Source organism: Mercenaria mercenaria, chromosome 17 (genome assembly GCF_021730395.1).
Source record: "Mercenaria mercenaria strain notata chromosome 17, MADL_Memer_1, whole genome shotgun sequence".
NCBI classification, from domain to species: domain Eukaryota; kingdom Metazoa; phylum Mollusca; class Bivalvia; order Venerida; family Veneridae; genus Mercenaria; species Mercenaria mercenaria.
The window spans coordinates 4908626-4924243 of NC_069377.1; the positions used below are offsets into that span (position 1 = coordinate 4908626).

Here is a 15618-nt window from a genome sequence, read left to right on the forward strand (position 1 = left end):
GGCGAAGAGTCATGACGCTAAAAATGAACATAGAATGGCCTTGAAGTTTGTATAAGTTTGTGTATTTTGTGAAAATTTTATTTTTTCTTAACGTCATGCTATATTAAAGAGTTTCGATACCAGTTCTAGAATGCAAATTTCCCGATGATTGGCCAGTTTCAAAATTGCGATCAGAAACAATGATTCAGATACTGATTTTACAGACACTTTGTATTAAACGTATGATGAAAAACTAGTACAAAATTAATGCATGGCCACTTTATTGCGTTAAGTACAATGAAGGAATGTAACATTGGTATCTGGTGTTTAGATGCGCACAAAAAACAACAACTTTATTTGAAATAAACAGTCAATACATGGCTCCTTATATACTCAGTTCCAAAAGAAAGTGTTCACTTTTTAAGTTTAAATATTTCAAAAAAATCCCCGACATTTTTGTTTCATTTTTTCATACACTAACTCTCAGGTATAACTCAAAATCTAAAATGCACACCAATTTGTTTACGAACTGATTTAAATTTTGGTACCAAACATTATAAGTTTTCATGAAAATAACCGAGAAAAAATAACAGAAAACTAAGTGCACACTTTCTTTTGGAACTGAGTGTATAAGTCGCCGCAGGTGCTGTACGACCGGTCTATAAGTAAAGTGTTTGTTTATTATAGAGTCACCCCTACTGAAAGGGCCAGCCAAGTTGGCTTATGAGACACCTACATACATTGAACAGCATTACTTCCCGATTCCTATTTTTTTAATTCCATGCACCAGGCAGGTAGGCAATCAGTAACCATTATTTAACTAGCTGGCGGCTCACCAACCGGTCTCTCTTCAATAACAAGTCCTGCCTCTGACAGGGCTCGAACCTTCGACCTCCCGATTGCGGGACAGGTGCCTTACCCATTAGGCCACCGCAGCTCGGTATATTCAACACATGTTTATTAAGCCAATAAGACAAACATTTTGAAAAAAAAACTGTTGAAATTAATTTCTGATGTAAGGTTTTAACTGGCTGCCTCTCAATAGTCAAAATTAGTGGCCCTCGGTCCTCCTGACCACGGGCACTAGCACAGTTACTAGTTTTGATTATTGACCGGCAAGCCATTCGATAAGTGTGTAATATTTAATAGCGTATATATTATTTCAAGACATCGTGTAATTAGAGAATGTTCGGAGATTGCCCCAACCATTTTATGGAGTGCCATTAACAAATCAAATATAGAGGTACTTCAGCGGGATATTGGTCACTTGAGAAAATGATTCATTATTGTAATTAATAAGACAATGGTGCTCGTAAACTGAAGAACAATCTATACAAGCGTCTTCAAATATAGGCTAAACAATTCAGCAACAAAATGTTTCTTCAGTTACAGTTCTTGTACTAGGAAAGAACATAAAAAATCAACAGCGCCGCAAGCTTCACATTTATATCGCCTTTAAATGTTTTTAAAGCGAGTCGCTTTACACATTTTAGGTAAATTATTGTTCTCTCAAAAATCTATGGATGAAAATGTCGGTATTGTGAATGTCGCTGTTGGTACAAACGTATTGAAAAAAAGTATTCTTGCAAGATATCCTAATAAATAACTAAAAATATGCACGATGCAGAAGGAGTTAAACCGTTGCTACACTTTTGAAACAAAGGTGAATATCAACATTCTTCGTTCCTTTTTACCAACATCTAACACTTTCATTCGCGTGCCAAATATACATTATATGCTAAACTTGGTGGAAATGAACATGATGAAAAATTAAAGAACCAGTAGAAAACGCAACTTGAATTATAAAATCTACACCTGAAACGACGTGCTCAAAAGAGACGCACAATAATTGTAATGCAATATACTGTAAGGTATGTTGATCTTAGACATGTTTATGCTATGACCAAGAAAATGAGCTTTAAACATAAATGCATGGTTTCTATTTTCAAAGTTTTAATGTAAGCAGGCTTTCAACTTACATGAAAATATGTCAACACATTGTAGATAACACATTTTTCCTTAAACTTCGTTCGCTTTAATTATATTAATATGATCTATCCGCTATGTGTTGACATGGTGGTTCAGTCGACTAAGGTCAATCGGGCGGCCATTGATTGTTTAAAAACTTATTAAGAAATCAAATAAATATTAGTTTAAAGCAAATCTAAATCAAGTTCTGTACTTTACTTGATTGAATCTAGTATCTGTTCAAACTCAAAATGATCGATTCCCAACAGGGTTACCACTGAAAAACAAAGATGAAATCTGTACTAAATAATCCCAAAGGGGTCCGACACTTGTGGGTCACCTTAATATGGCATAATAAATAGTCCTAAGGCACTGGGGGCAAAAACATTGGTCAATAGATATATAACTGTTATATATCTATTGACCAATGTTTTTGCCCCCAGTGCCTTAGGACTATTTATTATGCCATATTAAGGTGACCCACACGTGTCGGACCCCTTTGAATAATCCAGGTGTAGATTCTGGATCTGTCTCGCGAATCTCAAACGAGTTATGTCCCTTCACCCTGCCATTTCATTCCAAGTCTGCTCTGTCACTCCAGCTTACCTTGTGTTTCTTGTGATGTGCTAGTTTCTATACAAAACAAAAACAAAAAACATGCACTGCTTTTGTTTTGTTTAACTGTTTTGTTTCAGCATGCCCAATGATGCTTTGTTGAACTGCTCAAGTGCCGTTTACTCTTAAATGATGTTAAGGGGGTTTGCGGGTGTCCGACCACAGCTGATGGTTCAGAATGCCTCATGAGGGCCCTGTGCCAAGTTTGAGGCAACCCCATGGGTTTAATCTCACCCAACTCTTCAACGTATATTATAAGAATACATTTGTAGATATCCCTGTATGTGTGCATACCGCTGACACGTTATCATGTACTGTAATTAAAAATTTTGCGGTATTTGCATTGTCTGTTAACGACGTATTTTTGTCAATTAATGACGTATTTTTCCATAGCATGGGCAGATGTATCGTTTCGTAATTGATTCACTGGAATAGGATTGGAAGATTTTACCAGGAAAACATTATCCATTCTTCTGAAATCTGCGATCCCATATTGCAACATCCAGTGGCGGATCCAGGGAGCGCACCCGGCGCGCCGCTCCCCCACGACCAAAAAAACACATCGATATTCCTTAATTTCTCCTCACGTAACATATTCATTATTCAAGGAGTGATATTTCTCTGCAACTGGAAGCTAAAAGCATGAAAGCATCTGCTTAATTACTTCGTTGACATATCTTCATGCATAACAAACAGTCACGTTTAACATTTGCTTACAATTCAGTAAACATAGACTTTAGATTTTAGAATATATTGTGACGTAACGAAGTTTGAAGATAAAAGTCTTAATTGTCGTTATTGTTTGGTCTGTTTTCAGATTTTAACATTGTCTCTATACAGGAATTATATGATAAATAAATTATGGTTCTACTAGAACATCAAGACATGTAACTGTAAAAAAGGTCGTCTGTGTTTGGTAAACTTTAATAATTACATTAATATGATTATAATTAAATAAATGAGCCGTGCCATGAGAAAACCAACATAGTGGGTATGCGACCAGCATGGATCCAGACCAGCATGCGCATCCGCGCAGTCTGGTCAGGCTACATGCTGTTCGCTTTTAAAGCCTATTGGAATTGGAGAAACTATTAGCGAACAGCATGGATCCTGACCAGACTGCGCGGATGCGCAGCCTGGTCTGGATCCATGCTGGTCGCATACCCACTATGTTGGTTTTCCCATCGCACGGCTCTAATGTCTTCTGAACAAAATACACTAATGTGTTGCCTACTAAATAAGTTTTGTAAGCAAAGCAAACGTACGCAATAGTTCTAGTATCGACATTTTCAGTTGTTCAAACATAAATTCGTTAGATATATTCATTCAGTCTCAAAGAAACTGTCTAAATTTCAGCTGCTATTAATAAAGTTATGTGTAAACTCGTATTAAGTGTGGAAGATTTTATAAATTCGATGGTCCTTTAAATCAATATCTGATCTTTAATTCAACAAGAGGACTATGAAGGCATGTATTACTCACCTGACCTTTTTTCTACAGAAAGCCCAGTTTCCAATTTGCCTTGGATTTCTGTGAACAAGGCTGTGATTTTTTTGTCCCTAGATACTGTATTCTAACTTGACCTACATTTCATAAAGACAAAGATTCTGACCATGTTTCATGAAGATCAGGAGAAACAGTCACCTCTGTTGGTTAACAAATTTTCATATGATTTGACCTAGTGATCTAGTTTTAGATCCAAGTAAGCCCATTTTAATTTTTTTATAAAGACAAGGTTTCATGCTAATCAAGTAGAAAACATGGCCTTTATACTGCTAGAAAGGTGTTTTTTCTAAGATTTGGCAATGACCTAGTATTTGAACCCAGGTGACATAGTTCTCATTTGACATGGATTTCATTAAGAGTAATTATAATATTCTAACCAGGTCTGAAGTAGACTGGGTAGAAATAAGGCCTTATGTGTATTAACCAATTTTTCTATTACTTTTACTAGTGACCTAATTTTTGATCCAAGGTGATTCACTTTCAAACATAACATATTTTTTGTAGCAAAGTTTCATGAAGATCAGGTAACAAAATGTGACTTCTGGAGTATTAACAATGTTTTTATGATTAAACCTAGTCCCATAATTCTTGATCCTGGATGACCCAGTTTTATACATATATTTAAGAAAGATATATATTCAGACAAGGTTATATGACGATCAGTTCAAGTGTTTCAAGTCATTCTAAGATTTTGCTATGTAACTTGGATTCAGAGCTCACATGACCAAGTTTTGAACTTGAGCAGATTTTTCATATTGAACAGATTCAATGAAAATTAGACAGAAATTAGAGATGCTTTTGAGAAAAGCGCATGTCTCCCACAACTGCCTAATCATCTAAATAGTAAGTCAGTCTATATAAACTGTTTACTTAATCCACATGTGCATGCGCTTTCTTGACACCAAAAGGACGCCTATATACTACTAGTAGTATAGGCGCCGGTTTAGGGGTAAAACTGCGCAAGAAATCTGAGTGTTTTTGGTAAATCAAGGGCCATAATTCCGAAGTGCCTAGGCCGATTTGGCTAGTTATCGACCTTGGCCTAGCACTTATTGACAGACACATTTTGTTGAAGTTTGGTGAAGATCGGATGAGAAATGTTCGATTTAGAGAGCGGACAAGCTTTGTGACAGACACACACACACACACACAGACTGGAGTAAATCAATATGTCTCCCACACCACTGTGTGGTGGGAGACATAAATATGGCCATAGTTGTGATAACAAGGCTTTCTATGATTTGACCTAGTGACCTAGTATTTTTTTATCCCAGATGACCCAGTTTCAAACTTAACCTAGACTTCATCGAGACAAAGCTTTTCATGAAGATCAGGTAAAAACTGTGCCTGTAGGCTGTCAAACTATTCCCTATTATTTGACCTTGTGACCTAGTTTTCACCTAGAATCAAAATTTTCTGAGATTCTGTTACAGCAAACATTCTGAATAAGTTTCATTAAGATTGGGTCGATCCTGTGACCTTACAGTAAAAACTGTTCATGAAGACAATAGACACAGGGTGATCATATTTTATTTGTTCATTTTGTAATTTGTTTTAATCTTCTTTCAGACAAGAAACTGCGACTAAAGCAAAATAATAAGAAGAGGACCATTATCCCCTGTATTGCTCACCTGAGCACAACTGCTCATTATGACAAGGTCAAGGTCACACAAACCATAAATCAAACACAGTTTTGTTAAAAAAATCTTCAAAGTAATGTTAATCAACTGTCATACAGGGTAAGTTCATAATATCATAGTTTTTTTATATTTGATCACAGTCAGTAGTATTCAGATGAGCTAAAAATTCACAAATAACATATATAGCTTTTATCTGTTGGGAGTGACTTACAGTACTTACTTGAATGAAATGGCAGAACTCAATGCAAATCATTCAATACAAGAATTGCAAAAGAGAAGTTGCTAATATCTCAGTTTCTAGCTCTAATGCCCCATTTATGCTGCTGTTTCTCAAACAAAACTGTTCCCAGTGTGCCCCAGAATAACTAGCCACTGGTGTGTACAAGCTCACTATGAGCCCAACCATGACATAGACAAATGCTTTTTAAACAGTTTGTGTATTCTAGCCAATAACAGTAGACAATTTTCTAAACATCCAATACATAACACCAATGCTATATCATTGCTCTACCTGATTTATTTATCAATCAACATTTCACTATACACTTACAATATTACAACATTTAAATGTCTCAGAAGAATCACTGCCATTCTCTGAATTTTCTAACATAAATTTCAATTTCTTATTTTGCAAAAGCCTCTTAAATGACTAATATTTCTTAACCCTGAAACTCATCTCAACACAAGAAACTGAAAATACTTTAAGATGTAGATTATCATAGAATTTTTCTTTCTTCAGTAAAACTTTTCAACATTCAAATTTTATTAATAAAACAACATAAAAAGACTTACAATGCAATATTATATTACTGTATTAATTCAAAAGTATACACTTACTGAATGACTTGCCAGTAGTTTTGACTATTAATCATTAACCCTTACCCTGCTAAATTTCTAAAATGGACTGCCCATCATTCAGTTTGGGCAGTACCATTAATTATTTGAAGGGGTGTTCAATGAAAATTTACTGACTGAATAGCGAACAGTGCAGACCATGATCAGCCTGCACAGATGTGCAGGCTGATCTTGGTCTGCACTGGTCGCAAAGGCAGAATCACTTGCCAGCAGCAGGCTAAAGGTTAATCATCAAGCTATTCAGAGTTTTATTACTTGACATGAGAAAGTAATTTTAAGGTTTACTTTTAATTTTTTGACCTATATGTACTAGCCCAGTAAACATGTTTTGAAAATAGACCATTCATAATCATATTGCACAAACTTTTGACAGGTAATTGATATGTCATGTATTAAGTACAGATATAAATGTGAAGATACCATATATTGTCAAGTCAGAGTTTTCAATATGTTTTTATGATCAGATGATGATTCTTGAATTCCTTGGTGTATTTTCAAAATTTCTGACACTGACTTAAAAATGATCATCAAAGAATAGAGCAATGTAAATGTAAAAGAAATAACTATCTTTCATTTCGCTTTAAACTGATAGAGCTATTAAACAGGCATGTTAAAGGGGTATGCCTTAAGATTTATTTAAAACTTTTCCAAATTTAGAATTTTTAATCCGTAAAACATCTATAAAAGCCCTCTTTTGATGTAAATTAGTAGAACTTCAGTTTTATTTCATATCATATTTGTAAAGTATGAACAGTACTGATTTAAATCTCTTTCAAAAATATGTTCATCCTGTGACATATATTTGGAGATAACTCCATTGAATTCTTTCTCAGTTCACAGATATCATTTTAGGATGCCAAAAAAAGATTTCACTGAATTAACGATTACTAAAATTACTCAGATGAAATATTTACAAGATAAAAATGAACAAGAGTGAAACAATCAGTATCTGTATTTTGTTGAATAGTCTTTTGGCGAGATCACAAGACCTCTGCCTTTTCTTGCACCTCTGTAAATTGTTTCCACTATGTCAATGAACTCTTGTACATCCTCCATAGCCCAGTTGATTTTGTTGTTATTACCCGTTCCCAAATCAATCATTATATGTTTGTTTCTATAGAAGAACATGCAGGTACACGGATCGTATAACTCGTACATCTTGTTGAAATCCGGAACTTCTGAGATATCTACCAGGTTGATGACGGCAAAGTTTTTCATCTTCTCGGCACACTTGTATAGTGTCTCGTCCATTACCATGCATGTCGGGTCCCAGTCGTGCCCGAATCGAATGATAACGACCCTGTCTTCCTCAGACAGAATTGCTTGGTCTACTTGCCATCCATTGTGAAGATGTTGCAGCATGTAAGACATGTTGCTCTCTAACAATCTAGCGCACTCCCTGAAAACGATGAAAATGACATTACTTTTCATTTAGAATATTCTACTTCAGAAACATCTGCTGAAAGCATCAACGGTGTGAGTAACTAACCTAAAATGTTTTTATTATTCTTATTTTATCAATACTCATTCATACAAATCTGACTGTGGAGTACTAACATCATTTTTATTATTAAAGGTGGTCAATCATATTTAAACAACATTTTATGACATTTTTTACTTTTTGTATATTCTGGTAGAGATTTATTTAAGGAACAAAAGACCCATTACATAGAGATAGATTCCTATTGGAAATGTATATTTTATTAATTTTTATAAAATTTTGTAATTATTCCCCTTTAATATGAAAGTATTTAAAAACCTGGATATTTCTTCTTATTTCGATACAATTTCTAGTTTTACATTTGCATTTGATAGACATATTAAGTATTTAACAATCCTAACCAAAAGGCAAGCTTAAAAGCTGTGTAGTTGTTCTGAATTCACTTATTTCCAATCTATCTTGGTTGCGCAACCAAGATAGACAAAGGGAGATAATAATATTTTTTCAAACTTGCGTTTCTAATGAATAACAACTAAATACATAATTGTTAATGCAAATATTTTACAAATATATTACAATATGTCTAATATTTATACCTTTCCTTAGGCAAAGTATGTTTATCAAATTTATACTTATGATAAATTAACTCCATCTTGGTTGGGCAACCAGGATAGGAAAATTAAATTTTAAAAATACCTCCAGTGAAAATCTAACTTGTATTAAGCGTTAAGAGAACATAAATGGGTGTAAATGATCAGACATTAAAGTTTCAAACAAATCCGTTACATGGCCAAAATCTGATTATCCACCTTTAAACCTAGAGGGACATAATTTTTGACCCAGGATGACTCAGTTTTTTACTTGCCTTAGATTTAAGAAGTCTAGAGGTCCAGTAGTAAACAGATTACTGTATTACCAGACTAAATTAAATTAAATTAAATTAAATTAAATTAAATTAATTTAAATTAAATTAAGGGCTTAGCGCAAAACTACTGTATCTTGTTCTTTATTTATATACAGTTACAATAGTTTTGCACCAAGCCCTGAGTGAGTGAGTGAGTGAGTGAGTGAGTGTATGAGTGTATATAGAAATTGCTGTGGAAAAACTATGACTAGCTTTCATAAAGTTGCTGTTATTAATTTTTTTTGTAAATATTCTTTTTATTAATTGTATCCACTCAGGCCACAGGTGGAAAACATACTGAATATAAAATTTCAAAAGCGAATTCTGTTTGTCACTGTTACTCAAGAAGTAAAACAAATTCATGAATTTATGAGCACATTTTAAGTCTAAAATACTACAGAAAAGTAAAGGTTTATTATCTGAATCCATCAGTCCCAAGGAAAATGCAAATTTGATAAAAAAGAACTTCCATTTCTGCACATAAACTGTGAATTATTAGTTCCATTTATCATTATTGTGGATGCAGTGTTCAAGCGGGTTAAGAGGCTTTCTTAAATATAAGGTGAAGGCCCCAGGTTCAATTCATGGCTTTTAGTGTGTCTTTGGGCAAGGCACCTTATCGAAATTGTCCCAGTCGACCCAGCTGTAAATACAGTCTACTCATGTATTCCAAACTGGTCTAAAATGCTGGCCACTCAAAACGTTTTACAGCTGATGACAACAATTACTTATGTTATATTAATGTTTGTAATCTTTACGCATCTGTGCATATTAAACAACCGTAGGTTATATCATTTACCTATTTTTCAAGCAATAAACACAAGTTAAGTATGTTGTATATGAGCTGTGCCATGGGAAAACCAACATAGCGGGTTTGCGACCAGCATGGATCCAGACCAACCTGCACATCCGCGCAGTCTGGTCAGGATCCATACTGTTCGCTAACAGTTTCTCTGAATGCTATAGGCTTTGAAAGCGAACAGCATGGATCCTGAACAGACTGCGCGGATGCGTAGGCTGGTCTGGATTCATGCAGCTTTTTTTCCATGCAAAGCCACAATGCTGGTTTTCCCATGGCACGGCTCATATATACTCGAGATGCTAATTTTTGCCGAGAAAATACAGCTGCTAAGACTATTCAAGAGACTCTTACTTTATTGTAAGGTGATGTACACAGTTAGATGATACATGAATATAGTGTACAATATATACATTTTTACCTATCACACTACAAATATATAAATATTCTAAAAATTGCATGTAAAAAGGTTGTTTCTATTAAACAAAAGTCATTAAATATGGGGTATTCTGAATCACTGTACTTTTGTCTGTTCTATTCTATACCAAATAGTTGTTTATTTATAACATAATATGCCTCACTTTTCTTTCATCACAGTTAAATATTTACTAGTGTTACCCCATTCATTAAAAAATGCCTTGAACTCATGTCAATAGTAAGTCAGAGCCATTTTACATGCTACTATGTGTTACACTGAATGGCGGGGTGTCTCCATGTTGAAACTGTACAGTGGTGGAACCTATGCTCGCGGTATCTCGATAAATACGCTCTCTGCTGAAGCACAGACAAAAAATATTTTATCATGCTATGTTCAACACCCACCAGTGATGATGTGCAACAAACGTAGCGATAGCCGTGTGTGCGGCTTATGTGACGTATACCGCAGCCGATACATTTTACGCAATCTGTTTTCGTCGCACAAATCTCAGACAAATACGTCAAAATCACCCAGTCAAAGTTAGTATATTAGAAATCATGCATTACCTTCAGATATAAAATATATTTAAGAGCAACTTAGATAAAAAAAAAATAAATGTGTAAAATCCAAAGTTATAATGAATTTTCCCCAAACTGTCAAATTTGACACATAGCACAAAATGGCGGTATTTTACAAACACTTCAGGAACTTTCTAATTTTGAATTAGTTTGATAAAAACAGAATTACTATTCTTTAAAATGAAGTTTAAAGAGTAATATTTATATAAAACAAAGAAGTTTACTGCCGAAAGAATGTTTAAGTACGATGCAAATATTTATGTTTTTTAATATTTGTTCTTATAGTGACTCCATTTCTGTGAGATAAATATACACAAAGAGGCACATACTATTGAAATTTCATGATCATTTCTTTTGTTTTTCACATAATAAATGTGTAATGTTCTAAATATTATACTCGCATAATTATGCTTGTTTGTTCATTTTTAGCCTTTTGAAATTTTTTCTCGGCTTTACATGTAGTTTAATAAATATAACATACCGCCAGCATAGGTTCCCTTCAGGGTGAAATTTCACCTTTTCATGTATGCCGTTTCGATAGCTCACAAGACGACTAAGTCAAGTGATGACACACATCAACAACATGTTTCTATAAAAGGAGGACAACTTTATGTTTTTGCAAAGACAAAATCGTAATGGTTTTTTTCTTGCTTCTTAAATAGATTATATATGTACAAAAGACTGCGAGCATAGGTTCCACCACTCTAATAACAAATAAATACAACTTTCATTATGGTCTTAGTTTTTAATTCAGAATAATTATTTTGTGTGATTTAGCGATCATAAAGTTTTTCCAACATTCCGAAGAGCATTTCATTTTAAAACTAGTATCTGTAGGTAAACATCTAAAGGTAGAAAATTATTATGAGTAACGGCAATAGTGCAGGGCTTTTTTCCCCTATAAATTTACCTCCTGTAAAAGGAGGTAATCCAAAAGCAAAAAAGTATGTTTTTTCCCAAATTTGAAAATTTTATTCCCAAATGATTGTACCTTTTAGGGTTTTTGCTGTTTTAAGATAGTTTTGCTAATTTGTATGTATATGTAGGTGTTATAATACTGTTGGACAATACTGAAATGCAGTTCATCAATATTTCACATAAAAAACACTTTACATAGATTTTGGTAATTTGCAAATTTTCCCAATTAAGACAATTTCCAAGAGAATTTTCCCAATTCCACTGGTGTTGGTGGCATTCCCAAAATGTTTTATAACTAGTTTTATAACCCCAAAGACACATGTGAAGTTTCAATTCAATATCTGCATTAAATTAGTTTTGGAGATAGTAACTTGCATGTAAAACTTTAACCAGAATTTTCCATGTCCAAAAGGGGGCATAATTTGCTCAAAATACATGTCAGAGTTATGGAACTTGACCCAGTTAGGCTGGTAATTGACCTAGAAAAAGAAAAAAATAAGTTTCAAAGCTATATGCCTTTAAATGATAGCTGTATGTACTTGCATGCAAAAACTTAACCAAGGTGCGATGCCGAAGCCAGGGTGAGTAGAATAGCTAGACTATTCTTTGAATAGTCGAGCTAATAATAAAAGCTTCCGATTACGGCATAAAAACTGCTGTTAATTATTTGTCGAATTCGCGATCGAATTTTTCCCGGGATTAAAGAATTATAAATACTTCTGTTTCCTGTGACTTACCATGTATTTAAAACAACCAGAAAAATACAAGAACAAACCTTTGAAATCATCTTCTGTTTTTAAAATATAGTCTGCTCTTTGTAAATACAATTCTCGGTATTCATATTGATTACCGGACCTCTAGCTGGATTTTAAAAAAACAAATGTTAAATTATTTTGATTTAATCAGGAAGATTAAAATATAGGAAATATAAATATGCAAAAAAAACATAAATTTATTCAATAGATCTAGTCTTCAAAAACATTTCTAAAAGACTACAGAATTTTTCTTAAAAACTTTATAATCCAGGGCTTTTCACCAGGAAATTGGGAAGAGGCCCTGGCCTTTCAAATTGGGAAATTCATACGCGATAATTGCTCATTTCGGGAAAAGAGCATTTCATTGAAACAGGGTCTTTTTTCCTTCTGCAAAAGAGGTATGTAACAAAGACACAATGTGGTGGTTTCCTAATCATAAATGAGCTCATTGCTTCCTATTTGTGGAATATAAATTATAATTTCAATTTTTTTTTTTTTTTTTTTTAGATTTTGGGAAGTTCCTCTGCCACAGTTGGGAGAAAATGACCTCATTTTCAATTGGGAAATAGGATGAAAAGCCCTGTAATCAAAACTATTTTTTAATTCCAAATAATAATAAAGTTGCCAAGTATGTTGATTAAGTATGTGCTAAAACTTCTTTTATCTTTGAGACTGCTCAACACCTACCATTATCAGAGATAATCAAGTATAACAAAAGAACATTTAACACCTGCTTAATCAATATAATAAACAGGAGGTGAAACATCTTGTGGTGAAACAACCAGGAGGTGAAAAGTCTAGGGGAGAAACGTCTAGGAGGTGAAAAGTCTTGATACCGCCGGACCTCTAGCCACTGCCATTAAAATTTTTAGGAAAACTTGATCGGAATACCCGAGTACACTGTAGTACCTGCAAATTGCTGGGGGTTAAGGTATAATCAGCTTTTAACTGTTCTTGAAGTTGGCTACAGATGATAAAGCAGAATGACCTGAACATCCGGAAACTACCACACTTCAGAAACTATCGATATCAAAATGTATGGGGAATATCTGTAAAGATTTGGCTACAGAATTAAATACTAAAACATTTAACGTAGTATTTACCTAAGTATAAATAAAACTTACCGCGTTTAAGAACAGGAAAATTCAATACAAATAAGTAAATTGATTACAAGTTTTTTCCTGCAGGCGCTCACTACTTTACGTTGCTGAAAGCTTCTGGAAGAAACTAGAACGGCTAAAAAGCCGTTGCCGAAACCCGGTATCTGGGCCCTTTGGCTAACAGTTTTCTTTTCTTTTCTTTTTTTTTTTTTTTTTTTTTTTTTTTTGTATGTTTGTTTTTTGTTGACGTCTCACTGGCACAATTACATGTTGTCTGTGTTCAGATGCACTCTTGAACACTTACAAGCAGGCTGTCTCAGGAGATTGGTTGGGTCGGTTTGTGGGTGGACAGACAGGTAGACAGATAGATAGGAAGGTAGGTAGTATCACACTGTCGTATTTATCATGTTCATTTCAGTTACTTACATCATCTGTGGACGGACCGACTGCGCAGATAAAACTAGAAGCACATATTGAGAGTAGTAAGTAATAAGGTTTGTAAGAAGGTTAGAGTAGGGCTTGGTAGGGTAGGGTAGGCATATAGGTAGGTTAATTTTAGCAGTTGTTCCACAAAACGATTTAACATGAAATACCAATCGTACATCAAAATGTATATTTCAAGTGCAACGATACGAAGAAAGCGAAACTCAAATGCATCTAGACTTCTTTTGCAAATACGTTAATTGCTATCAAACACACTGGCAGTTGGTTCTCAAAAGCAATAAAAAATCTGCAATGACAGGAAAGGCGTGTGCACGAAAGGAGTTTGGATTAAGAATTGCAGATCAATATTCTTGTACTCATACTTAAGCTACACGCAATCGTACCTTTATTATCTAGATTATCGTCAAAGTTTTGCTATTGTTAGAATAATATCTTAAATAGAATATTGAAATTTTCCATGGAATAAGCTTTTCCCAGTTTGTTTAATGTTAAGAGCATTGTCGTGGGCCCTGTTTACAAGTTAAAATCTTTTAGAAAGGCTGTAAAAAGAGCATCATAGTAACATCATTTTGTAGAGAAAAACCTTTTTGTGACTGTCATTTTTAGGAATATAGGGTATATTGATTTCTTTTCAATGCAATCGATAATTGTTTTCCCATATGCTATCAAAGACTTGAATATTGATTACCATTATGGAGAGAAAGTATAACTGAATAGACTGTTTTTATTACTCCCCTTCATTTCTCTGAGTGTATAAGACCACGTGCAGTATTGAAAGTGCATGTGGTGCTTCTCTAACCGTGTAATAATATGCATACTGTCTACATACACAACTGCTTTATCTGCTTTTTACACCAAAATAAAAGCATTATGGAATTATAAATGGTTAATATGAAATAGAATATATCATAGATCGTTTAGTTTGTCGGTATTACTTCCACTCAGCACGCTTATTCATCAGATGTTCGACATGGTACCCGAGGTGAACCCAGAGAGCAATGGTTAAAATCTGGTATGTAAGAGTGTGCATTGGGATGGATCAGCACCATTTTGCAACCTTGACCATTGGTCGCTTTTATCTTTTTAGAAATGCCGTTATTTGAAAAGTCATAGTTAGAGTTTCATATGATAGGAGATAAACAGTTCTTTTAATGGTGATTTTTTGCTACATAACTTTTATGCAACGTTTTTTGACGAAAATTTATACAAGAAACAAAAATGCATACAATTCGCTTTGTGGACAACATCATTTTATTTCTCAGAGAAATGTTCGTCTTTTCCAATTATCTTTATATTCGCAAATAACTTTAAAACTGCTGATCGTACAATTTTGACTTTTTACATACTTTACTAAATGTATGTTGTCAGTAACATGTTAAGGTCTCAGTTACAGTGAGTTTCATAGTTTGGAAAAAATCATCAAAAAAAAAATATTGTTCTTCATTGTTTTGCCATACCTAGGAAATTTAAATTGACCATAATTTTGAAAAGAAAATTGAACATGTCTGTTATCTCAGGTACATGGTATGAATTAAATTAAAATAGACCGATGTGGTAAACTAAATAAAAGTTTATGTCAACACCGGATTATCCATATTACTCTTTTGATATCTGTCTTCTGGCCTAATTCGTCGTGCCCCTTAAGGGTGTTTCCCTCGATGATCTGTCTTCTGTAAAGGCATTGAGTACATGAGTTTT

General features: G+C 34.0%; 1 protein-coding gene across 2 annotated transcripts; it reads right to left on the minus strand.

The window, feature by feature from the left end:
• Positions 1 to 6207: 6207 nt before the first annotated feature.
• Positions 6208 to 13660, minus strand: LOC128550239 (thioredoxin-like protein 4A). 2 transcript variants are annotated; one of them, XM_053528858.1, is made up of 2 exons: positions 13501 to 13660; positions 6208 to 7962 (listed from the first exon to the last, which is right to left on the minus strand). In XM_053528858.1, the coding sequence occupies exon 2, from the start codon at positions 7932 to 7934 to the stop codon at positions 7506 to 7508; it is 429 nt and encodes a 142-aa protein (XP_053384833.1). In that variant the 5' UTR covers positions 7935 to 7962; positions 13501 to 13660; the 3' UTR covers positions 6208 to 7505. The 2 variants fall into 2 exon arrangements, with proteins under 2 accessions (XP_053384833.1, XP_053384834.1); XM_053528859.1 differs by having other exon boundaries at positions 13548 to 13571.
• Positions 13661 to 15618: the final 1958 nt, after the last annotated feature.

Coding starts and splice junctions, on each gene's coding strand:
- LOC128550239 (XM_053528858.1), bottom strand. CDS start 7,934: ATGTCTTACATGCTGCAACATCTTCACAATGGATGGCAAGTAGACCAA.